General features: G+C 47.0%; 2 protein-coding genes across 7 annotated transcripts in view; one reads left to right on the top strand and one right to left on the bottom strand.

Moving 5' to 3' along the window:
* Positions 1–27,079, bottom strand: part of LOC141122459 (receptor-type tyrosine-protein phosphatase alpha-like) — a gene marked incomplete in the record, with an annotated part of 620,682 nt that overhangs the window by 281,926 nt on the left and 311,677 nt on the right.
* The window catches only part of LOC141122387 (receptor-type tyrosine-protein phosphatase mu-like), an 86,538-nt gene that overhangs the window by 55,331 nt on the left and 4,128 nt on the right, over positions 1–27,079 (top strand). For 2 of the 6 annotated variants that reach the window (XM_073611970.1, XM_073611971.1), the window contains exons 9-10: positions 6,526–6,550; positions 25,915–26,032. In XM_073611970.1, the coding sequence (XP_073468071.1) occupies positions 6,526–6,550; positions 25,915–26,032 (143 nt within the window). Of the gene's footprint in view, positions 1–4,480; positions 4,709–6,525; positions 6,551–25,914; positions 26,037–27,079 lie in introns of those variants that run through there. The other 4 variants (XR_012240623.1, XM_073611972.1, XM_073611973.1 and 1 more) reach the window with 3 other exon arrangements.

The following is a 27,079-nucleotide window of genomic DNA, read 5'->3' as shown; positions in this document are numbered from 1 at the left end:
ATGATTTTACAAAAAGTACATAGTTGGTATTGGAGAATATATCTGAAATTTGAAGTTTGAAAATTGCACTCACCAAGCTATAACCATAACGGTTCTCTGGAGCGATATTTGTGAGACGCCCTCACGAGGCGTTCCCCCGGGGCGGGTCAGGGAGGCAAATTAAGGTAATGCTATTATAAAAAATTCAATGGGATAAGGTTTTTAAACAATCAGTCGGTGTGTCTAGATAAAGAACACCCGGGAGTGTTGAAGTGGGAGTGAAGGGATAAGTGCTAAGGGAAATGGCTGGAAAGACAAAGAAGGAGGGGGAGGATTCTTGGAGGGGGACAAAGAGGGAAAAGAGAAAAAAGAGAACAGGGAAAAGAGGGGAAAAAAAAGAAGGGAAAAAAAGAAAAAGCTACTCCTTGATGAGGGAATGGTCGAGTCGGATCCCTCAGATGGTAATTCCGACCCCCCCCGATCTGTCAAACGACTAGTACTTCCCAATCTCAATATCCTATCCCCAGAACTCCTCAAAAAATAAAGTCCAAAGCTTTTCCTGATTTACTGACCTGTCCCTCCATCTGGGCTTTTTTGCATGAATGTATTCTTTCCCTTAAAAAAGAACGATGGCAGACATCATCCTCTAATTTGACCCGACAACAATTCCGAGCGGTTACCAAATTACAAAAAAACACCAATTTAGTTATAAAGCAATCTGACAAAGGTGGCAACCTTGTGTTGATGACTCACCATCAATATCAGACCATGTGTCTTGATATCCTTTCCAACTCCAACTGGTATCTACCCATTGAAGATCACTTCATTCAACAAACCATTGATGAATTTAGGGGACTCATCGGTGGGGCCTTCCTCGAGGGCCTCATCGATGACGACACCTATAAATTCATCAATGTACAATACCCACGTACTCCCACATTTTATGCCTTACCAAAAACTCATAAAAACCTTTCCGTACCCCCAGGTCGACCCATTGTTTCTGGGAAGGGTTCCCTAACGGAAAACGCCAGCAAATTGGTGGATACTTTTCTTTTACCTCATGTTATGAGACTACCTTCTTATATCAGGGACACAACCGACCTGTTGAAACACATCGAGGGGATCCAGATCCCTCCGGACGCCCTCCTCGTGGCTATTGATGTTGAGGCCTTGTACTCAAGCATCCCCCACGAGCAGGGCGTCCGGATGGCTGGCTCCTTTCTGATGGAACAAGACCATCACACCTGGCCCACCAATACCTTCATCTTAAAACTCTTAGAATTTATTTTGACCAGAAATTATTTTTTATTTATGGATCAAATGTATCTTCAAATCCAAGGCGTTGCAATGGGCACATCTTGTGCCCCCTCATACGCGAATTTATATCTTGGCGGTTGGGAACGAATGGTCTTCAGTGATGACCTCATGGAACCATTTTTGGACCATGTTTTGGGATGGTTTAGGTTTATTGATGACCTTTTGGTCATTTGGACAGGCACTGAGCAACTTTTACAGACATTTATTGCAGAGCTAAACATCAACTCATTCAACCTCCATTTCACCTTTTCCCATGATAGACTAAGCATTCCATTTCTAGACGTTTTGATTACCAAGGATTCCACCGGTCACCTAACTACTGACCTTTATCGCAAACCCACCGCAGGCAACACTTTGTTGCACGCCTCTAGTCTCCATCCCCGTCCTCTGGTCCGCAGTATTCCTTTTGCTCAGTATCTTAAACTGAGAAGAAACTGCACAGAGGACGGGGCTTTCTACAAACAGGCGAATGCTCTCCGCACACGATTGTTGGCGAGAGGCTATAAACGTACCGTACTAAGAAAAGCTTTCAACAAGGCTTTGGCCTTGGACCGACAAACATTATTATATGGCCCTCCTCGTCCTAAACAACCTTATATGACCAAGATTATCACTAAATTCTCCACCCATCACCAGCAATTACGAAAAATACTGTCAAGCCATTGGCATATCTTAACTGACCACCATGTCCTCAAAAAATATATCAAACCCACTCCTGACCTGGTTTTTAAAAGGGCCACTTCTTTAAGGGATAGATTAACACACAGTCATTACAGGGTTCCTTCCCCTGTTCCATCGCAACCCAGAGGCACATATAAATGTGGCAACTGTCCACATTGCCCCTGGATCCAAGAAGGACAACACTTTTTACTTCCCAATGGGGAAATGTTTGTCCCCAAACATTCGGCCCATTGTGGCACACGTGGTGTCATCTACCTTATGACCTGCGTGTGTAGCGCCTTTTATGTGGGGAAGACAATTAGAGAGCTGCGGCAGAGACTGGGGGACCATCTATATGCCTCTACGAATGGTAAGCTCACCACTGTGGGCCGCCATATAGGCATTTATCATCGTTTCAATCTGGATTATATCCGGTTTACAGTATTAGACGTTGTCCCGAAAGACCCCCGAGGGGGCAACTGGGACCGCGAAATTTTAAGACGTGAATCCTTGTGGATTGAGCGACTTAATGCATGTGTCCCTCCTGGTATTAATGAGACACATTCATATAAATATTTTCTTGACTAATCTAGTTATAACTTGTTTCTTTTTCCCCAGTCCCTGCCGTAGCTCAACCATTCACACATAAGGGATCTCCAACAATAATAAATCAATAATAAATAAAAAATCGTTTGTGTGTACATTCATATAACTAAGTACATCAATTATCGCATTCAGCAAAATCCTTTGAACTTTATCAGACTTCAGGTTCTTTCCTTAGGACCATATACCGGTGGACTCTTTATTTACATAGTCAATGTTTTTCAATGTCTTTGTTTGTGGCTGACTTCATTATTCCAGTAGATGACTTGCTGTTTCAGTTAAAGTCATGTATATTTAGATTGCAATTGCTATATATTGTCCTGGGACGGGCTGCGATGCATGCCTCCGCAGTTGTGGGCGGTCCCGCTGCTGGAGACCATGCACCGCCTCCCCCCCTCCCAGTTTATTGTTTTGAAACATCATGTGCACCTTAATAATTACTTAATTGCACCTGCCATTCTGCTCTGAGGGGATGTGAGGAGTTTATTCTCCCCCTGTGGCGGGTCTGCGTTCCTCCGGCGGTAGCCTGGGCTCTTCAGAGCTCAGCTGCCGCTTCGTTTTGACCAGTGCCTATGCACTGGCCGATGTTGAGCTATGCGCCTGCGCTGGACGTAGTGCCCGCGCCTGCGCAATAGTGGAGGATCGGACCCGGAAGTGTATGCGACGGTTCTTTCCGCCGTTTGAACTTCCGGGTTGGAGGCATTTAAGATGCCCAGACCCAGCTGCTTACAGCGTCTGACGGACACCCAGCACCGCATCAACGCCACCTGGAAACCCTGTAAGTACTTATTGTACAGTCTCTATGCAGGATAGGATTACCCATCACCTCTGTGTGTTTTCCCTCCCTGCTAAACATGAAAAAGAGTTTACTATATGTGCCTACTCTTAACCTTTCTTCCATGGGTTTATATCCCTTATAGTGATTTCTTGCGACGACATGGTGTGGCGTTTTGGCCACCCATGTTAATCTGGGTGTCAGCAGCCTTTAGGTCTGGGTTCATCATAACAACAATAGGTAAAAATGCTTTTACCATCTTCAATTTTCTCTCTGTTTATTTTGTGTGTTTCTTAACCAGGTATGCAGGGATACTTGCTGCATTTCACATCCCTCACTCCCTTCCCCTTCCCTACCCCCTTCCCCCCTTTTCCTCTCCCTTTCCCCCCCCTCCCTTCCTTTCCCTTTCCCTCTTTTTTCCCTCTTCTCTTGTTCTTCCCCATCCCCTGTTTTCTCTTGCCTTTCTCTTCCTTCTTTTCCTTCTACCCTTTCTATTTGTGTTTCTTTTCCTTTCTTTTTCCTTCCCTTCCCCTTCCTCCTTTTTTCCCCATTTTTCCTCCCCCCTCCCCCTTTCCCCTATCCCTTCCCTATTCTTTCCCTTTCCCTTCCCTCTCCCCGCCTTCTCTCCCCCCTCCCCCCTCCCCACTTCCAACACAGTTCCTGTCCCTTCCTACCTTATCCCTCCCTTTCTTTTTCTTTTTCTTTTTCTTTTTTCCCCTTCTTTTTTTTCCCCTCTTTTCCCTGTTCTCTTTTTTCTCTTTTCCCTCTTTGTCCCCCTCCAAGAATCCTCCCCCTCCTTCTTTGTCTTTCCAGCCATTTCCCTTAGCACTTATCCCTTCACTCCCACTTCAACACTCCCGGGTGTTCTTTATCTAGACACACCGATTGATTGTTTAAAAACCTTATCCCATTGAATTTTTTATAATAGCATTACCTTAATTTGCCTCCCTGACCCGCCCCCGGGGGAACGCCTCGTGAGGGCGTCTCACAAATATCGCTCCAGAGAACCGTTATGGTTATAGCTTGGTGAGTGCAATTTTCAAACTTCAAATTTCAGATATATTCTCCAATACCAACTATGTACTTTTTGTAAAATCATGTATGTTTTTAACTATGTTGATACTGTATTGTTCTTTACCCTCATAGACTATATACTGTTAGACGCCTCCTGAAGAAGCGGCTGTGACCGCGAAACGTAGAGGTCACGTCTGCAAGTATCACACCATACAATTTCTGTCCATATGTTTGTGTGGGCATTAGCTATACCAACTTAGTATCAACAATGCTGTAAAACAATTATTATTGTCTATGCATGTCATGTTATGAATATGTACAAATGATGTCCCCTTTTGGACTTTTTTATCATGTTTTGAAATAAATTTATGCTTTTTTAACTCAAGTCTTTCTTATGGTACCGTAATAGTCCGTTGTTTTTGTAAAAGAGGCAGGACATTATTGGAGAGGTCCTTGCTCTGATCCCTCTTTTTACCCTATTTCCTGATCTTGGATATAGATCTGGATATGGATATCTGGATATAGATCTGGATATGGATATCTGGATATGGATATGGATATCTGGATATGGATATAGATCTGGATATGGATATGGATATCTGGATATGGATATCTGGATATGGATATCTGGATATAGATCTGGATCTGGATCTGGATATGGATATGGATATCTGGATATAGATCTGGATATGGATATCTGGATATAGATCTGGATATGGATATCTGGATATGGATATGGATATCTGGATATGGATATAGATCTGGATATGGATATCTGGATATGGATATGGATATGGATATCTGGATATGGATATCTGGATATGGATATCTGGATATAGATCTGGATCTGGATATGGATATGGATATGGATATCTGGATATGGATATCTGGATATATAAATACCTATATAGATATATAAATATCTATTATATGTTTATCTATTTAAAAATGACCCAAAGCCGTTGTAGCCTAAACTAGAATGACAGCTTACACCTAACTAGCCTTAAAACTGTTCCTTCCCCCCTACTATTACCTGTGCTGACTAACCTGTGTAAGAACGACACATATACTTACCTATTTGAAGCCTGTATAGTCCAGTCATATGATTCTCTGTGTCAGCCATGCAGCGTCTGGAGATGAGGTGATGCCTGGAGTGGTGACATCACTTATAGGCTTCACCCATAGGCTTCAGTGGCCCATCCATTATTGGCGCTACCTCCTCTCCCCTGCAGCTGCTCTGGCTGACACAGGGGAGGCAGATGTTGGGGGGGGAGAGGACAGTTTTGAGGCTAGTGAGGTGTAAGCTGGAATTCTACCTTAACCATAAGATGGCCAGACCTTTACCGTAAGTGTTCTTCAGTTTTCAAAGTTTTCACATTTCAAATTTTCAAAGTTTTCAAATCTCCTATTTGTAAAGTTTTTTTTTGTTTTTGTTTTTGTTTTTTTTTTCACCTTGTCTTTTTATATCAAAATCTTCATAAAGGTTTTTTGATTGGATACATTCACCGTTTCCCTGCATTATTTTGGCAGGTTTAGATATAACCTTAGTTTGTATGTATATCTAATTTTTTTTTTTTTTTTTTTTTAGAATTGTGTGTAGAAGGGTGAAAACCCCTATTGGTTTATATTTTTGCTGTCTGCATACTGTTGGGGAAATTTCCCTTCACTTCCTGTCCCAGAGATACAACAGGAAGTGAGAGTAAATCTCCCAAAGTGAGGGAATTCCTCTCTGAGATAGTTGTCCCCGGACATCCATCAGTTTAATGCCGTCTTATAACCAGGATGTGAGGACCTGCTAAGTCACGCTTGGCACTTTTTGTAAGACCCTCGAGGCCCCTGCATTTATTAATCTGTGTTTTCCCATTGCCCTTTAATAGAAGGAATTTCCCGCAGTCTCCTGTAATTTGTCTCCAGTTTATGTCTTCTGGAGCATGTCCCCAGTCTCTATCATCTCCTAAAGAATGTTAGAAGTCTCCGACCATCAATTGTAGCAAACCCGTAGACTGTGACCATATCCTGTTGCATGTCTTTCCTTTTGGAATTTGTTGAATATAATGTGCGGCCCTTTTGGAGATATCCTTTGAGCTCCCCTATATTAAGAAAGTTGGCCACCACGGCTAATAGATAACGGTCACAATGTATCTGATGGAGGAATAAATGTCCTTTTTATTCCACAGAGAGGACAGACGGCTCCTTTGTAATGTAAGTACAAAATTCCTGCTTCAGACTCCGGAAATAATAACCTTTATTGGGGAAATTGATGACAGATTGCACACATTAGGGGGGGGGGGGGCAATAACAAAGAGGGGTGCAGACATAAGTCCTAATCTGAGAAAACAAAGTAGATCCTTCGGATCACAAGTCCCTTGTTAATTAAGAGTAGGGATGAGCCGAATGTACCTGGGACAGTACAGGGGAGTTTTTGGTGAACTTTACTGGAGCTCTTGTTTGCAGAATTTGAACCCTATTGAAGTCACTTTAAATTAAAAACTGTTCTGGCCATTTTATAAGCTAATAGGCAAGGGATTATCAAAAAATCGCAACAGGGGGTGGGCACTGCCCTGCCGAACATGTACCAATGCAAAAAAAAAAAAAAAGTAGCGATTTTAATAATATGCAAAGTGATTGTAAACCCTCAAATGTTTTTCCTCCTAAACACTTGCCTACCGGGCACTTCACCCCCTTCCTGCCCAGGACAATTTTCAGCTTTCAGCGCTGTCGCACTTTGAATGACAATTGCAACACAGTACCCAAACTACATTTTTATAATTTTTTTTTCACACAAATAGAGCTTTTTTGCCAAATAAACAAACCGAAAAAAAAAACTTTCATAGTTTTGCAAACAGGTCATTTTTCTCCTTCATTAATGTGCGCTGATGAGGTGGCACTGACGGGCACTGATGGGCGGCACTGATGGGCGCTGATAAGGTGGCACTGATGGGCACTGATGGGCGGCACTGATGGGCGCTACTGATGGGCACTGATAGGAGGCACTAATGGGTACTGATTTGTGGCACTGATAAGAGGCACTAATGGGTACTGATAGGCACTAATATGTGGCACTGATAGGCGGCACTAATGGGTACTGATAGGCACTGATATGTGGCACTGATGGGCACTGGTAGGTGGCACTGATAGGTTACATTGAGGAAGCAGTGGTGGGCACCGATTGGCAGCAGTGGTGGGCACCGATTGGCAGCAGTGGTGGGCACCGATTGGCAGCACTTTTGCAGAAGCCAATTTATCGGCTCATTTCTCCTCTCCTCCATACGCTGATAGTGTGAGAAGGAGCAGTGTAGAGAGCCGATAACCGGCTTCTGTTGACATTGTGTTCAGGTGTGATTGGACACAGCTGATCACTTGGTAAAGAGCCACTGATTTGGCTCTTTGCATCAATCTGTTTTTGGCAGCGTCTGGAGGTCACTGCGATCACAGAGCGCATCGCCCACGTCCAGAAGTGGGCACGCAGCAAGCGCAGTCATGGGATGACCACGCTGGAGCCTTCATTCAGCTATAGCACAGTCAACAAGTGGTTAAGATAACAAACATGTTATACTTACCTGCTCTGTAATGGTTTTGCACAGAGCAGCCCCGATCCTCTTCTTCTTGGGTCCCCGTTGGCACTGCTGACAGTTCCTGGCCGGTTCATTGTGTTTAATAACAAAGTAACTTGGGATACCCATCATCTATACCAGACCCTTATCTTACATGGTGGTCTGGTATAGATATTCATTGTGGACACCACTTAAAAAAAAAAAGTTTGGGAATCTCACTAAAAATATATATCAGACACTTATCCTTAGTGAAAATTTGTGGGAAACCCCATACAAAAAAGGAAAAAAAAGTGTGCGCCCCCCCAAAATCTTTAACAGACCCTTGACCAAGCAGGCAGCCTGTAAAAGCCATGAAAAGGAGTGATGAGGGTGCAACTCCCCTCTTGAGGTCACATGCCCTCATCATGGGGTAGGTAGGAGGAATTCCCTTCTTAGACAGTTTTCACCAAAACAAATGTTCCTACTGGAAGCTGTCCCCTCACCTCCTATTCATGTGACAACTCAAAAATTTTATTTTTGCCATCAATTTCTGCACCAGAGACAATGGGCAAATGGGGAAGGGTGCATACAGTGGGGCAAAAAAGTATTTAGCCAGTCACCAATTGTGCAAGTTTTCCCACTTAAAAAGATGAGAGAGGCCTGTAATTGTCATCATAGGTATACCTCAACTATGAGAGACAAAATGTGGAAACAAATCCAGACAATCACATTGTCTGATTTTTGAAAGAATTTATTTGCAAATTATGGTGGAAAATATGTATTTTGTCAATATCAAAAGTTCATCTCAATACTTTGTTATATATCCTTTGTTGGCAATAGGGATGAGCCGAACACCCCCCGGTTCGGTTCGCACCAGAACCCGCGAACGGAACGAAAGTTCGCACGAACGTTAGAACCCCATTGACGTCTATGGGACTCGAACGTTCGAAATCAAAAGTGCTCATTTTAAAGGCTAATTTGCATGGTATTGTCCTAAAAAGGGTTTGGGGACCCGGGTCCTACCCCAGGGGACATGTATCAATGCAAAAAAAACTTTTAAAAACGGCCGTTTTTTCGGGAGCAGTGATTTTAATGATGCTTAAAGTAAAAAAAAAAAAAAGTGAAATATTCCTTTAAATATCGTACCTGGGGGGTGTCTATAGTATGCCTGTAAAGTGACGCGTGTTTCCCATGTTTAGAACAGTCCCTGCACCAAATGTCATTTTTAAAGGAAAAAATCTCATTTAAAACTGCTTGCGGGTTTAATGTCATGTCGGGTCATGGCAATATGGATGAAAATCAGTGAGACAAACGGCATGGGTACCCCCCAGTCCATTACCAGGCCCTTTGGGTCTTGTATGGATATTAAGGGGAACCCCGCACCCAAATTAAATAAGGAAAGGTGTGGGGCCACCAGGCCCTATATACTCTGAACAGCAGTATACAGGCGGTGCAAACAAGACAGGGACTGTAGGTTTGTTGTTAAGTAGAATCTGTTTGTAATTTTGAACATTTTTAACGTGTTTAGCTCCAGCCAAAAAATCTTTTCTAAGCTTTTTGGAAAACATAGGGAAGGGTTATCACCCCTGTGACATTTGTTTTGCTGTCTTTCCTCCTCTTCAGAAGATTTCACCTCACTTTTTTGTCCCAATGAAAAATGTTTTTTGAAAATGTGGGTTTTTTTGTGGAACAAGGATTGGAAAGCATCAGTGGAAAGGAGAAATTGTTTTCCCATATTAACTCTTACAGGAAAGAATTTCCCTTCCTAGGGGTAGATTTCATCTCACTTCCTGTTGTCTCCTTCCGTTTGCAAGTAGGAGTCGTTTGTAAGTTAGATGTTTGAAAGTAGGGTCCTGCCCTATATACTCAGCAGAAATTTGGGCCTTAGGTGTTGCTGTGGCCACAACACTGTAAGCCCTCACAGGGCCCTGCTGTGAAATATTAGATCAAGAATTGTAATTACATGCCCCTGTTGAACAGGAGCTGAAAAATTAGGCCTTAGGCACTGGTGCCACAACACTGCAACCCCTCACAGACACTCTAGTTGGAACGCAGGAACGAGCCCTGCTGCAAAGTATTGCATCAAAAATTGTAATTACACGCCCCTGTTAGACAGGGGCAGAAAAATTGGGCCTTAGGCACTGGTGCTGGTGCCACAACACTGCAACCCCTCACAGACACTCTAGTTGGAACGCAGGAACGAGCCCTGCTGCAAAGTATTGCATCAAAAATTGTAATTACACGCCCCTGTTAGACAGGGGCAGAAAAATTGGGCCTTAGGCACTGGTGCTGGTGCCACAACACTGCAACCCCTCACAGACACTCTAGTTGGAATGCAGGAACGAGCCCTGCTGCAAAGTATTACATCAAAAATTGTAATTACACGCCCCTGTTAAACAGGGGCTGAAAAATTGTGCCTTAGGCACTGGTGGTGGCGCCCAGAACCAAAAATGTTCTTACAAGCTATCAGCGTGATGATTGAGGAGGAAGAGGATAATTACTCAGGGATAGTTACTCAGCATCAGCATAGGCAGTCTTTGAAGGGATCTGAGATTTCAAAAAAAATTATTCGGTTACATCAGCATCAGGTGCTTGGTAGCTGGTGGTGATCCAAGACTTATTCATTTTTATGAAGGTCAGCCGATCGACCGAGTCGGTGGACAGACGCACCCTGTGATCGGTTACCACGCCTCCAGCAGCACTAAATGTGCGTTCCGAAAGAACGCTGGATGCAGGACAGGCCAGTAGCTCAATTGCATACTGTGCAAGCTCTGGCCAGTGATCCATCCTCAAGACCCAGTAACCCAGAGGATTTTCGGTGGGAAAGGTGTCCAAGTCTGATCTTGCCCCTAGGTATTCCTGCACCATGTAAAACAGACGCTGGCGATGGTTGCTGGAACCGATCATACCTTGGGGCTGCGGACCAAAAAATTGTCTGAACGCATCGGTCAGACGGCCACCTTCTCCACCGCTCCTTCTTTGACTGACCGAAGCCTCAGCAACACGTTGTCCAGAAACAGGAGTTTGTAACCTCCCAGTCTCTGGGAACGCGTTGCACAGACCTTTCTGCAAGGCCTCCCGAAGATGTTTCATCCTCTGCTCCCTCTGCGATGGCAAGATAAGGTCCGCAACCTTACCCTTGTAACGTGGATCAAGGAGGGTTGCCAGCCAGTATTGGTCCTTCTCCTTGATACCACGAATACGAGGATCCTTACGCAGGCTTTGCAGGATCAGGGAGGCCATGCAGCGTAGGTTTGCTGAGGCATTCGGTCCGGAGTCCTCTGGGTCACTAAGAACGACATGGTCCGCAGCCACCTCCTCCCAGCCACGTACAAGTCCATGTGTTTCTTGGGACTGATCCCTTAAAGACTGCTGCTGATGCTGAGTGCCAGGCTCCACCTCCATACTGACACAATCTTCCTCCTCCTCCTCTTCCTCCTCGTCCTCTTCCTGTGTGATCGGCGGGCACGCAGGAACACTGTCTGGATAAAGGGGGCCTTGAGAGCTAAGGAAGTCCTCCTCTTCCTGCCTCTGTTCTGCCTCAAGTGCCCTGTCCATTATTCCACGCAGCGTGTGCTCCAACAGGTGGACAAGGGGGACAGTGTCACTGATGCATGCACTGTCACTGCTCACCATCCTCGTGGCCTCCTCGAATGGTGACAGGACAGTGCATGCATCCCTGATCATGGCCCACTGGCGTGGGGAAAAAAAACCAAGCTCCCCTGACCCTGTCCTGGTGCCATAGTCGCACAGGTACTCATTGATGGCCCTCTGCTGCGTGTGCAGCCGCTGCAGCATGGCCAACGTTGAGTTCCACCTGGTGGGCATGTCACAGATTAGGCGGTTCTTGGGCAGGTTAAACTCCTTTTGGAGGTCCGTCAGCCGAGCACTGGCATTATATGACCGGCGGAAATGCACACAGACTTTCCTGGCCTGCCTCAGGACATCCTGTAAGCCCGGGTACCTGCCCATGAACCGCTGCACCACCAAGTTAAGGACGTGAGCCAAACAGGGCACATGGGTCATTTGTCCCTGTCGGAGGGCAGAGAGGAGGTTGGTGCCATTGTCGCAAACCACCATTCCTGCCTTAAGTTGGCGTGGCGTCAACCACCTCTGAACCTGCCCCTGCAGAGCTGACAAAACCTCTGCCCCAGTGTGGCTCCTGTCCCCCAAGCACACCAGCTCAAGCACCGCATGGCATCTTTTGGCCTGCGTACTTGCGTAGCCCCTTGAACGCCTACGGAGCACCGCTGGTTCCGAGGAAGAGGCCATGGAGGAAGAAGAAGAGGAGGGGGTGGAGGAGAGAGGTGTGTCACAATCAGCATTTTGGAGGCGTGGTGGCGGAACAACCTCCAACACTACTGCACCTTGTCCTGCATCCTTCCCAGCTGCCAGCAGAGTCACCCAATGCGCCGTGAAACTTAGGTAACGTCCCTGTCCATGCCTGCTGGACCATGAGTCAGCGGTAATATGCACCTTACCGCTGACCGCCCTGTCCAGCGAGGCATGGACATTGCCTTCCACATGCCGGTAGAGAGCCGGAATCGCCTTCCGTGAGAAAAAGTGGCGTTTGGGTACCTGCCACTGAGGAACCGCACATTCCACAAACTCACGGAAGGGGGCAGAGTCTACCAACTGAAAAGGCAGCAGTTGAAGTGCTAGCAATTTTGCCAAGCTAGCATTCAACCGCTGGGCATGTGGATGGCTGGGAGCGAACTTCTTTTGGCGGTGCAGCAGCTGGAGCAGGGAAATTTGCCTGGTACAATCTGACGTCGGTGTACCAAAAGCAGATTGCCCACAAGTACTTGGCTGTGACACACCTAATTCTACACCTTCATTCCTCTCACTGCAGGTCTCAGAGAGGACTGAAGTTCTAGTGGGGTTGGAAATCTCAGCTGATGAGGAGCAAGGAGAGATCCTCTTTGTTCTTTGGTGTGGGTCTTTTAGATACGCTTGCCAACGAACTGCATGGCAGGTCAACATATGTCTGGTCAAGCATGTGGTACCCAAGCGGGAGATGTTTTGGCCACGCGAGATACGCTTGAGACATATGTTGCAAATAGCAGCGGTGCGATCTGATGCACTCGTCTCAAAAAAGGCCCACACCAAAGAACTTTTTGAATAACGCGCAGAGACTGCAGCGCCCTGCACATGTGGAGCTTTGGGGTGTGATGCAGTCAATGTGCTGCCCTTAGGCTGGCCCCTGGAGGGCATCCTGCCTCGTTGGTGATGTGCCGCCGCCTCCTCCTCCTCCTCCTCCTCCTCCTCCTCCTCTCTCCTATCAGGCACCCACGTTGAGTCAGTGACCTCATCATCCCCTCCCTCCTCATCACTGGAGCAAACCTGGCAGTATGCTGCAGCAGGGGGAGCATGACTGCCAGATTGCTGTCCTTCTTGGGCACCCCCTCTGTCCGTGCTCATGTTACTGCCTTCATCGAGCTCAGTATCGTCATCAGAGCCTTCCAAACGCTGGGCATCCTCCTGGAGCATGTACCCAACACTGTGGTCAAACAGTTCGAGGGAATCCTCATGAGGACATGGTGGAGCTAGGGAAGGAGTCACTGATGACATTGAGCTGAGGGAAGAGGCCGCTGCTTTGCCAGACAAAGCACCCTGGGCATGGGTGAGAGAGGATGAGGAGGATGAGGACGGCTTGGTCATCCACTCGACCAAGTCTTCCTCATGTTGCGGCTCAACACGGCCAGCTGCCGAAAAAAAGGCCAAGCATGTCCCATGGCCACGTGCTGATGAGGATGCACCGTCTCCACGACCAGCACTAGACACAGAGCCTGCTTGCCCTCTCTTATTGGCTTGTGACTGTCTGCCTCTCCTTCTTGGCCTTCCAGACATACTAATGGCCTGTAGCTGCACTAAGCTGGGATAGAACACCTGTAATTTTCTTCAAGTAGCTTTATATACTGTAACCAGACAAGCCTGCCTGTCAGTAGGAAGATAACAGGAACGGATCTAGCTGAACACTGTGAGCAGGACGCACTGTACTAAATGTAAATAGTCTAGCTGCCTGACCGTGGTACTAATAGGATCAAATAGAACACCTGTAATTTTCTTCAGGTAGCTTTATATACAGTAACCAGACAAGCCTGCCTGTCAGTAGGAAGATAACAGGAACGGATCTAGCTGTACACTGTGAGCAGGACGCACTGTACTAAATGTAAATAGTCTAGCTGCCTGACCGTGGTACTAATAGGATCAAATAGAACACCTGTAATTTTCTTCAGGTAGCTTTATATACTGTAACCAGACAAGCCTGCCTGTCAGTAGGAAGATAACAGGAACGGATCTAGCTGAACACTGTGAGCAGGACGCACTGTACTAAATGTAAATAGTCTAGCTGCCTGACCGTGGTACTAATAGGATCAAATAGAACACCTGTAATTTTCTTCAGGTAGCTTTATATACTGTAACCAGACAAGCCTGCCTGTCAGTAGGAAGATAACAGGAACGGATCTAGCTGAACACTGTGAGCAGGACGCACTGTACTAAATGTAAATAGTCTAGCTGCCTGACCGTGGTACTAATAGGATCAAATAGAACACCTGTAATTTTCTTCAGGTAGCTTTATATACTGTAACCAGACAAGCCTGCCTGTCAGTAGGAAGATAACAGGAACGGATCTAGCTGAACACTGTGAGCAGGACGCACTGTACTAAATGTAAATAGTCTAGCTGCCTGACCGTGGTACTAATAGGATCAAATAGAACACCTGTAATTTTCTTCAGGTAGCTTTATATACTGTAACCAGACAAGCCTGCCTGTCAGTAGGAAGATAACAGGAACGGATCTAGCTGAACACTGTGAGCAGGACGCACTGTACTAAATGTAAATAGTCTAGCTGCCTGACCGTGGTACTAATAGGATCAAATAGAACACCTGTAATTTTCTTCAGGTAGCTTTATATACTGTAACCAGACAAGCCTGCCTGTCAGTAGGAATTTAACAGGAACGGATCTAGCTGAACACTGTGAGCAGGACGCACTGCACTAAATGTAAATAGTCTAGCTGCCTGACCGTGGTACTAATAAGATCAAATAGAACACCTGTAATTTTCTTCAGGTAGCTTTATATACTGTAACCAGACAAGCCTGCCTGTCAGTAGGAAGATAACAGGAACGGATCTAGCTGAACACTGTGAGCAGGACGCACTGTACTAAATGTAAATAGTCTAGCTGCCTGACCGTGGTACTAATAGGATCAAATAGAACACCTGTAATTTTCTTCAGGTAGCTTTATATACTGTAACCAGACAAGCCTGCCTGTCAGTAGGAATTTAACAGGAACGGATCTAGCTGAACACTGTGAGCAGGACACACTGTACTAAATGTAAATAGTCTAGAAGATAACAGGAACGGATCTAGCTGAACACTGTGAGCAGGACGCACTGCACTAAATGTAAATAGTCTAGAAGATAACAGGAACGGATCTAGCTGAACACTGTGAGCAGGACGCACTGCATTAAATGTAAATAGTCTAGATAGAAGATAACAGGAACGGATCTAGCTAAACTGAATACAGTGTATATATATATATATGCAACACCTGGGATGCATATATATACACAATACACTGTAAGTGCAGCTAACTGACTGACTGTTCTGCCTAATCTATCTAACTCAAATCAAATGACACTGTCTCTCTCTCTCTCTATCTCTCAGCACACCGGAACACACACTACACAGGGCCGCCGTGCAGGCGGCCTTATATAGTGTGGGGTGTGTACTAAATCCCCTGAGCCATAATTGGCCAAAGCCACCCTGGCTTTGGCCAATTACAGCTCTCTCTACTGACGGCGCTGTGATTGGCCAAGCATGCGGGTCATAGTGCATGCTTGGCCAATCATCAGCCAGCAATGCACTGCGATGCCGCAGTGAATTATGGGCCGTGACGCGCCACACGAATTTAGCGCGAACGGCCCATAACGTTCGCAATTCGGCGAACGATCGAACAGCCGATGTTCGAGTCGAACATGGGTTCGACTCGAACACGAAGCTCATCCCTAGTTGGCAATGACAGAGGTCAAATGTTTTCTGTAAGTCTTCACAAGGTTGTCACACACTGTTGCTGGTATGTTGGCCCATTCCTCCATGCAGATCTCCTCTAGAGCAGTGATGTTTTGGGACTGTCGCTGGGCAACACGGACTTTCAACTCCCTCCAAAGGTTTTCTATGGGGTTGAGATCTGGAGACTGGCTAGGCCACTCCAGGACCTTAAGAAGCCACTCCTTCGTTGCCTAGGCGGTGTGTTTGGGATCATTGTCATGCTGAAAGCCCCAGCCACGTTTTATTTTCAATTCCCTTGCTGATGGGAGGAAGTTTGCACTCAAAATCTCACAATACATGGCCCCATTCATTCTTTCATGTACACGGATCAGTCGTCCTGTTCCCTTTGCAGAGAAACAGCCCCAAAGCATGATGTTTCCACCCCCATGCTTCACAGTAGGTATGGTGTTCTTTGGTTGCAACTCAGCATTCTCTCTCCACCAAACACGACGAGTTGTGTTTCTACCAAACAGTTCTACTTTGGTTTCATCTGACCATATGACATTCTCCCAATCCTCTTCTGGATCATCCAAATGCTCTCTAGCAAACCTCAGACGGGCCCGGACATGTACTGGCTTAAGCAGGGGGACAAGTCTGGCACTGCAGGATCTGAGTCCCTGGCGGCGTAGTGTGTTACTGATGGTAGCCTTTGTTACGCTGGTCCCAGCTCTCTGCAGGTCATTCACTAGGTCCCCCCCGTGTGGTTCTGGGATTTTTGCTAACCGTTCTTGTGATCATTTTGACCCCACAGGGTGACATCTTGAGTGGAACCCCAGATCGAGGGAGATTATCAGTGGTCTTGTATGTTTTCCATTTTCTAATTATTGCTCCCACAGTTGATTTCTGCACACCAAGCTGCTTGCCTATTGCAGATTCAGTCTTCCCAGCCTGGTGCAGGTCTACAATTTTGTTTCTGGTGTCTTTCGACAGCTCTTTGGTCTTCACTAGGGATGAGCCGAACACCCCCCTGTTCGGTTCGCACCAGAACATGCGAACAGGAAAAAAGTTCGTTCGAACATGCGAACACCGTTAAAGTCTATGGGACACGAACATGAATAATCAAAAGTGCTAATTTTAAAGGCTTATATGCAAGTTATTGTCATAAAAAGTGTTTGGGGACCTGGGTCCTGCCCCAGGGGACATGGATCAATGCAAAAAAAAGTTTTAAAAACGGCCGTTTTTTCAGGAGCAGTGATTTTAATAATGCTTAAAGTCAAACAATAAAAGTGTAATATCCCTTTAAATTTCGTACCTGGGGGGTGTCTATAGTATGCCTGTAAAGGGGCGCATGTTTCCTGTGTTTAGAACAGTCTGACAGCAAAATGACATTTTGAAGGAAAAAACTCATTTAAAACTACCGGCGGCTATTGCATTGCCGACAATACACATAGAAGTTCATTGATAAAAACGGCATGGGAATTCCCCAAAGGGGAACCCCGAACCAAAATTAAAAAAAAAAAAATGACGTGGGAGTCCTCCTAAATTCCATACCAGGCCCTTCAGGTCTGGTATGGATATTAAGGGGAACCCCGGCCAAAATTAAAAAAAAAAAATGACGTGGGGTTCCCCCTAAATTCCATACCAGACCCTTCAGGTCTGGTATGGATTTTAAGGGGAACCCCGCGCCAAAAAAAAAAAAAAAAACGGCGTGGGGTCCCCCCAAAAATCCATACCAGACCCTTATCTGAGCACGCAACCTGGCAGGCCGCAGGAAAAGAGGGGGGGACGAGAGTGCGGCCCCCCCTCCCTCCTGAACCGTACCAGGCCACATGCCCTCAACATTGGGAGGGTGCTTTGGGGTAGCCCCCCAAAACACCTTGTCCCCATGTTGATGAGGACAAGGGCCTCATCCCCACAACCCTGGCCGGTGGTTGTGGGGGTCTGCGGGCGGGGGGCTTATCGGAATCTGGAAGCCCCCTTTAACAAGGTGACCCCCAGATCCCGCCCCCCCCCGTGTGAAATGGTAAGGGGGTACATAAGTACCCCTACCATTTCACGAAAAAAGTGTCAAAAATGTTAAAAATGACAAGAGACAGTTTTTGACAATTCCTTTATTTAAATGCTTCTTCTTTCTTCTATCTTCCTTCATCTTCTGGTTCTTCTGGCTCTTCTGGTTCTTCTGGTTCTTCCTCCGGTGTTCTCGTCCAGCATCTCCTCCGCGGCGTCTTCTGTCTTCTTCTCCTCGGGCCGCTCCGCACCCATGGCATGGGGGGGAGGCTCCCGCTCTTCTCTTCTTCTCTTCTTCTTTTCTTCTCTTCTTCTCTTCTTCTCTTCTTCATTTTCTTCTCCGGGCCGCTCCGCAATCCATGCTGGCATGGAGGGAGGCTCCCGTTGTGTGACGGCGCTCCTCGTCTGACAGTTCTTAAATAACGGGGGGGCGGGGCCACCCGGTGACCCCGCCCCCCTCTGACGCACGGTGACTTGACGGGACTTCCCTGTGGCATTCCCCGTGACGTCACAGGGAAGTCCCGTCAAGTCACCGTGCGTCAGAGGGGGGCGGGGTCACCGGGTGGCCCCGCCCCCCCCGTTATTTAAGAACTGTCAGACGAGGAGCGCCGTCACACAGCGGGAGCCTCCCTCCATGCCAGCATGGATTGCGGAGCGGCCCGGAGAAGAAAATGAAGAAGAGAAGAAGAGAAGAAAAGAAGAAGAGAAGAGCGGGAGCCTCCCCCCCATGCCATGGGTGCGGAGCGGCCCGAGGAGAAGATAGAAGACGCCGCGGAGGAGATGCTGGACGAGAACGCCGGAGGAAGAACCAGAAGAGCCAGAAGAGCCAGAAGAACCAGAAGATGAAGGAAGATAGAAGAAGCATTTAAATAAAGGAATTGTCAAAAACTGTCTCTTGTCATTTTTAACATTTTTGACACTTTTTTCGTGAAATGGTAGGGGTACTTATGTACCCCCTTACCATTTCACACAGGGGGGGGGCCGGGATCTGGGGGTCACCTTGTTAAAGGGGGCTTCCAGATTCCGATAAGCCCCCCGCCCGCAGACCCCCACAACCACCGGCCAGGGTTGTGGGGATGAGGCCCTTGTCCTCATCAACATGGGGACAAGGTGTTTTGGGGGGCTACCCCAAAGCACCCTCCCAATGTTGAGGGCATGTGGCCTGGTACGGTTCAGGAGGGAGGGGGGCCGCACTCTCGTCCCCCCCTCTTTTCCTGCGGCCTGCCAGGTTGCGTGCTCGGATAAGGGTCTGGTATGGATTTTTGGGGGGACCCCACGCCGTTTTTTTTTTTTTTTTTGGCGCGGGGTTCCCCTTAAAATCCATACCAGACCTGAAGGGTCTGGTATGGAATTTAGGGGGAACCCCACGTCATTATTTTTTTTAAATTTTGGCCGGGGTTCCCCTTAATATCCATACCAGACCTGAAGGGCCTGGTATGGAATTTAGGGGGACCCCCACGTCATTTTTTTTTTTTTTTTTTGGTTCGGGGTTCCCCTTTGGGGAATTCCCATGCCGTTTTTATCAATGAACTTCTATGTGTATTGTCGGCAATGCAATAGCCGCGGGTAGTTTTAAATGAGTTTTTTCCTTCAAAATGTCATTTTGCTGTCAGACTGTTCTAAACACAGGAAAAATGCGCCCCTTTACAGGCACACTATAGACACCCCCCAGGTACGAAATTTAAAGGGATATTACACTTTTATTGTTTGACTTTAAGCATTATTAAAATCACTGCTCCTGAAAAAATGGCCGTTTTTAAAACTTTTTTTTGCATTGATCCATGTCCCCTGGGGCAGGACCCAGGTCCCCAAACACTTTTTATGACAATAACTTGCATATTAGCCTTTAAAATTAGCACTTTTGATTTCTCCCATAGACTTTTAAAGGGTGTTCCGCGGCATTCGAATTTGCCGCGAACACCCCAAATTGTTCGCTGTTCGGTGAACTTGCGAACAGCCAATGTTCGAGTCGAACATGAGTTCGACTCGAACTCGAAGCTCATCCCTAGTCTTCACTAGGGATGAGCCGAACACCCCCCTGTTCGGTTCGCACGAGAACATGCGAACAGCGTTAAAGTCTATGGGACTCGAATATGAATAATCAAAAGTGCTAATTTTAAAGGCTTATATGCAAGTTATTGTCATAAAAAGTGTTTGGGGACCTGGGTCCTGCCCCAGGGGACATGGATCAATGCAAAAAAAAGTTTTAAAAACGGCCGTTTTTTTGGGAGCAGTGATTTTAATAATGCTTAAAGTGAAACAATAAAAGTGTAATATTCCTTTAAATTTCATACCTGGGGGGTGTCTATAGTATGCCTGTAAAGGGGCGCATGTTTCCTGTGTTTAGAACAGTCTGACAGCAAAATTACATTTCAAAGGAAAAAAAGTCATTTAAAACTACTTGCGGCTATAATGAATTGTCCGTCCGACAATACACATAAAATTTCATTGATAAAAACGGCATGTGATTTCCCCACAGGGAAACCCCAAACCAAAATTAAAAATGGCATGGGGGTCCCCCTAAATTCCATACCAGACCCTTCAGGTCTGGTATGGATTTTAAGGGGAACCCCGCACCAAAATTTTTTAAAAAATAGCGTGGGGTCCCCCCAAAAATCCATACCAGACCCTTATCCGAGCACGCAACCTGGCAGGCCGCAGGAAAAGAGGGGGGGACAAGAGAGTGCCCCCACCCTCCTGAACCGTAACAGGCTACATGCCCTCAACATTGGGAGGGTGCTTTGGGGTCCCCCCAAAGCACCTTGTCCGCATGTTGATGGTGACAATGACCTCATCCCCACAACCCTTGCCCGGTGGTTGTGGGGGTCTGCGGGCGGGGGGCTTATCAGAATCTGGAAGCCCCCAGATCTCGACCCCCCCCCTGTGTGAAATGGTAAGGGGGTACAAAAGTACCCCTACCATTTCATGAAAAAAAGTGTAAAAAAAGGTTAAAATTGACAAGAGACAGTTTTTTGCCAATTCCTTTATTTAAAGTCTTCTTCTTTCCATCTTCTTTCTTCTATCTTCCTTCGGTTTCTTCCTCCATCTTCTTCTTTCTCTGGTTCTTCCTCCCTCCGGTGTTCTCGCCTGGCATCTTCCTCCGCGGCGACATCTTCCCTTCTTCGTTCTTGGGCCGCTCCACATCCATGATGGGAGGCTCCCGCTGTGTGACGCTTCTCGTCTTCTGACACTTCTTAAATAACGGAGGGCAGGGCCACCCGGGGACCCCGCCCCCTCTGACGAACGGGTACTTCCCAGTGGCATTCCCCGTGACGTCAGAGGGGGGCGGGGTCACACGTTACATCACCCTCCCAATGTTGAGGGCATGTGGCCTGGTACAGTTCAGGAGGGGGGGAGCGCTCTCTCGTCCCCCCCTCTTTTCCTGCGGCCTGCCAGGTTGCATGCTCGGATAAGGGTCTGGTATGGATTTTTAGGGGGGACGCCACGCTATTTTTTTTTTTTAATTTTGGTGCGAGGTTCCCCTTTAAATCCATACCAGACCTGAAGGGCCTGCTATGGAATTTAGGGGGACCCCCACGCCATTTTTTTTTTTAATTTTGGTTTGGGGTTCCCCTGTGGGGAAATCCCATGACGTTTTTATCAATGAACTTTTAGGTCTATTGTCGGACCGACAATTCATTAATAGCCGCGAGTAGTTTTAAATGACTTTTTTTCCTTTGCAATGTCATTTTGCTGTCAGACTGTTCTAAACACGGGAAACATGCGCCCCTTTACAGGCATACTATAGACACCCCCCAGGTATGAAATTTAAAGGAATATTACACTTTTATTGTTTCACTTTAAGCATTATTAAAATCACTGCTCCCGAAAAAACGGCCGTTTTTATAACTTTTTTTTGCATTGATCCATGTCCCCTGGGGCAGGACCCGGGTCCCCAAACACTTTTTATGACAATACCATGAATATAAGCCTTTAAAATTAGCACTTTTGATTTCTCCCATAGACTTTTAAAGGGTGTTCCGCGGCTTTTGAATTTGCCGCGAACACCCCAAATTGTTCGCTGTTCAGCGAACTGGCGAACAGCCGATGTTCGAGTCGAACATGAGTTTGACTTGAACTCGAAGCTCATCCCTAGTCTTCACCATAGTGGAGTTTGGAGTGTGACTGTTTGAGGTTGTGGACAGGTGTCTTTTATACTGATAACAAGTTCAAACAGGTGCCATTAATACAGGTAATGAGTGGAGGACAGAGGAGCCTCTTAAAGAAGAAGATACAGGTCTGTGAGAGCCAGAAATCTTGCTTGTTTGTAGGTGACCAAATACTTATTTTCCACCATAATTTGCAAAAAATTTCTTTCAAAAATCAGACAATGTGATTGTCTGGATTTGTTTCCACATTTTGTCTCTCGTAGTTGAGGTATACCCAGGGTCGGATTAACATAGGGGCTGATGGAGCTGCAGCTCCAGGCCCCTGCCTTAAAACCGGCCCTCCCAGCCAGCAGTATAAGCCCGATTTTCTCCTGTCCATAAACTTCTATGGGGCAGGAGAAGCTGTGTATAAATGGAGGGGTGTCTGGCTGTACCTGTGTTTGCTCACTGTGTTTATTACATTATCACAGTGCACAGTTCCCCCCCTACATAAATGGGAGAGGCTGAGTCGGCTCTGCCTTTCCCCTCCCCTCTCTCACTCTGTGAAGTCTGTGGCTGTGTAGTGAAGAAGGATCCGTGTGGGTGGGAAATTATGAACAGAACAGCGGCAAATATCTCTGAGTGATCAGCCTCCAGGGACCATCCAAATGTGAGCTCAGTGACTCTGATCTCCCTTCCCCTCGTTTTTAACTTATTTCTCCAGCAGTAGCTCTTATAACTGCAGCCAAAGTGTTTAGAATTGTGTCCTCAGCCTGTGGTAGTACTCGGTCCCTTGTGCTTTTAGGTGGGTTCACACGGGTTTGCTGTTTTCCTGCGTTTTACCCACAGTCCTATTGATTTCTATTAGGTTGTGTGTTTTTTTTCTGAAAGTGCACCAAAATTCCTACATGCTACATCTTATCTTTGGCGCACTGTCAGAAAATGCAGCAAAAACCTGCAACCTGATATATATCAATAGGACTGCAGCTAAAACTGCAGATACACAAGCAGTGCGGCCGACTACAGCACACCAGTGTGAGCCCAAAGGCTTGCACTCACCACCCCCCTGTAGAACTTGGTCTGATCAATACTCCTGGCATACACACACACACGGCCATACCATCCCAGATCAGGAGGGGTGGGGGCTCCAGGGATTTGATTGACTATGCAGGCCCTGTCCCTCCTATCCATCATAGCAGAGTCCTGGAGGCAGTGGCAGGCTGCTGGTGGCAAGTGGCACACTATATATGGTGGCATGCTGCTGGTGGCAAGTGGCACACTGTGTCTGGTGGCATGTGGCACACCGTATCTGGTGACAGACTGCTGGTAGCAAGTAGCACACTGTATCTGGTGACAGGCTGCTGGTGGCAAGTGACACACTATATCTGGTGGCATGCTGCTGGTGGCAAGTGGCACACTGTATCTGGTGGCAAGTGGCACACTGTATCTGGTACATGCTGCTTGTGGCAAGTGGCACACTGTATCTGGTGACAGGCTGCTGTTGGCAAGTGGCACACTGTATCTGGTGGCAGGCTGCTGACTGTATCTGATGGCAGGTGGCACACTGTATCTGGTGGCAGGCTTCTGTTGGCAAGTGGCACACCATATCTGATGGCAGGCTGCTCGTGGCAAGTGGCACACTGTATCTGGTGGCAAGTGGCACACTGTATCTGGTGGCAGGCTGCTGACTGTATCTGATGGCAGGTGGCACACTGTATCTGGTGGCAGGCTTCTGTTGGCAAGTGGCACACCATATCTGATGGCAGGCTGCTCGTGGCAAGTGGCACACTGTATCTGGTGGCAAGTGGCACACCGTATCTGGTGGCATGCTGCTGGTGGCAAGTGGCACACTGTATCTGGTGGCAGGCTGCTGGTGGCAAGTGGCACACTGTATCTGGTGGCAAGTGGCACACCATACCTGGTGGCATGCTGCTGGTGGCAAGTGGCACACCATATCTGGTGGCAAGTGGCACACCGTATCTGGTGGCATGCTGCTGGTGGCAAGTGGCACACCGTATCTGGTGGCAGGCTGCTGGTGGCAAGTGGCACACCGTGTCTGGTAGCAGGCTGTGGGTGGCAAGTGGCACACTGTGTCTGGTAGCAGGCTGTGGGTGGCAAGTAGCATGCCGTATCTGGTGGCAGGCTGCTGGTGGCAAGTGGCACACTGTGTCTGGTGGCATGTGGCACACCGTATCTGGTGACAGGCTGCTGGTAGCAAGTAGCACACTGTATCTGGTGGCATGCTGCTGGTGGCAAGTGGCACACTCTATCTGGTGGCAAGTGGCACACCGTATCTGGTACATGCTGCTTGTGGCAAGTGGCACACTGTATCTGGTGGCAGGCTGCTGTTGGCAAGTGGCACACTGTATCTGGTGGCAGGCTGCTGACTGTATCTGATGGCAGGTGGCACACTGTATCTGGTGGCAGGCTTCTGTTGGCAAGTGGCACACCATATCTGATGGCAGGCTGCTTGTGGCAAGTGGCACACTGTATCTGGTGGCAAGTGGCACACCATATCTGATGGCAGGCTGCTCGTGACAAGTGGCACACTGTATCTGGTGGCAAGTGGCACACCGTATCTGGTGGCATGCTGCTGGTGGCAAGTGGCACACTGTATCTGGTGGCAGGCTGCTGGTGGCAAGTGGCACACTATCTGGTGGCAAGTGGCACACCATACCTGGTGGCATGCTGCTGGTGGCAAGTGGCACACCATATCTGGTGGCAAGTGGCACACCGTATCTGGTGGCAGGCTGCTGGTGGCAAGTGGCACACCGTATCTGGTGGCAGGCTGCTGGTGGCAAGTGGCACACCGTGTCTGGTAGCAGGCTGTGGGTGGCAAGTGGCACACTGTGTCTGGTAGCAGGCTGTGGGTGGCAAGTAGCATGCCATATCTGGTGGCAGGCTGCTGGTGGCAAGTGGCACACTGTATCTGGTGGAAGGCTGCTGGTGGCAAGTGGCACACTGTATCTGGTGGCAGGCTGCTGTTGGCAAGTGGCACACCATATCTGGTGGCAGGCTGCTGGTGGCAAGTGGCACAGTGTTTCTGGTGGCAAGTGGCACACTGTATCTGGTGGCAGGCTGCTGGTGGCAAGTGGCACACTGTATCTGGTGGCAGGCTGCTGGTGGCAAGTGGCACACTGCATCTTATGGTAGGCTATGGGTGGCATCTGGCGGCAGGCGATGGTGGCAAGTGACATGCTGCATCTGGTGGCAAGTGACAAGCTCAGGTTCCCACTGATTCTGCATCATGGTGAGTTGAACTATTTCACTGTATATTACAATGTAGTAATAGAAATAATGGAATTTGATCATCCTGACGCCATATCAAGCATAGTGTCAGGATGATTTTAAATGCTAACACCAGCCATTTGCCCGAAAAATCACCCCCGACACCTATTTCCCCATCAACCCCGAGACTACATCCCCCCTCATGTTTTTTTTGGGAAGGGGGGATGTCCCTGAATGGCAGTTTGGAAATGTGGTCCCCCTATGTTGCTGTTAGTGAGAGACCGCATAGCAGGTAGTATTGGTGGTGTTGCTGCTGCTCAGAGGCTGCACGGCTGATATTACTGGTGAACGTAGATTTAATTTGTTTTAGCAAAAAATGTTTGCATTTTCATTTTGTTTCCATAAAAAGGCCACCAAAATCCTTAGCACCAGGCCCATGATGCTCTCAATCTGGCCCTGGGTATACCTATGATGACAATTACAGACCTCTCTCATCTTTTTAAGTGGGAGAACTTGTACAATTGGTGGCTGACTAAATACTTTTTTGCCCCACTGTATACTCAATGGGAATGCACCAGACAGTATCTAACCTCTCACCAAACCTCCCAAACCCCAAAACTAAAAAAAAAGATAATGTTGGCTTTACACACAGTCTACTTTTATGTTGTATTTAGTTAAATATTCTGTTTCTTCTTTGTGTCCTTCAATTCCAGAGTGTTGTCACTTCCTTCATTTGGGTTCATTATCACAATGCTGAGTTTGAAATTTCTGGTTCTGGTGGGTCTCGCTGTGATCCCGCTGACCCCCTGGATGGAGATGAGAAATCCGGCGGTGAGTATCTGACTTTAATACAAAGTAACACATAGAACACAGTGATGTCATAATTCATCTCATGTTGTCATATTTATATCATTGGATCCAATTCATTAATCTCCATAACACTGATGCCGCGTACACACGAGCGTAATGTCCGTCAGAGAAAGTCCAATGGGAGCATTTTATCGTGTATTCCGACCGTGTGTATGCTCCATCAGACTTTTTCCTTCGAAAATTCTGATGGACCTAGAAAGAGAACATGTTCTAAATTTTTCCAATGGAACTAATTACTATCGGGAAACCCGATCGTCTGTATGCTGTTCCAACGTACCAAAAACGACGCTCGCTCTGAAGCAAGTACGAGACGGAAGCTATTGGCTACTCGCTATTGTACTTCCTTTTTCTAGTCCCGCCGTACGTGTTGTACGTCACCTCGTTCTGGGCAGTCAGACTTTGGTGTGATCGTATGCAAGACAGCTTGAGCGGAATTCCATCGGAACTTCTTTGGAAAAACCTTCAGAGTTTATTCCAACGGCAAAACCAGTCGTGTGTACAGGGCATCAGATCAGATCAGATATAACTAGAGGACATTTAGTTTATTCTGTGCACTTCTTTGAGGCAAAATTGATTCTATATATCTTGTCTTAATGTTCGGGAAACTAGGAGCTTCTATCTGACATGGGAAGGAAAAAAGCTGGTCATACTAGAGTAGATTGTCCAACAAATGTTTGTACCAAATTTCCCTTTGGTACATTTGTTGACTTGACAAATGCCATTTGAAAATACTTCAAACTTTATTTGCTTTTAACATTCAATTTTGGAAGGATTGCTATTTCACACATTTTTTTTTTTTTTAACGTACTTAAAACCTGTTCTCTTAAGAAAATGTTTCCATCTCACTCTTTTGAATTTTATTGTCACTATGGTTTAAAAAGAACACCAATGTGACCCCTACTTACCATTAGAAAATCAAACAAATGTTCCTAAAAGAAACCACATTCATCTTATGTATGGCCTGCATAAAGGCGTTATAAACGTTCCTACCTGTACTTTGTTTTTCAC

The sequence above is a fragment of the Aquarana catesbeiana genome, linkage group LG01 (genome assembly GCF_042186555.1).
Source record: "Aquarana catesbeiana isolate 2022-GZ linkage group LG01, ASM4218655v1, whole genome shotgun sequence".
NCBI lineage: Eukaryota > Metazoa > Chordata > Amphibia > Anura > Ranidae > Aquarana > Aquarana catesbeiana.
The sequence above is the reverse complement of the archived record's forward strand: the minus strand, read 5'-3'. Positions and strand labels throughout refer to the sequence as shown.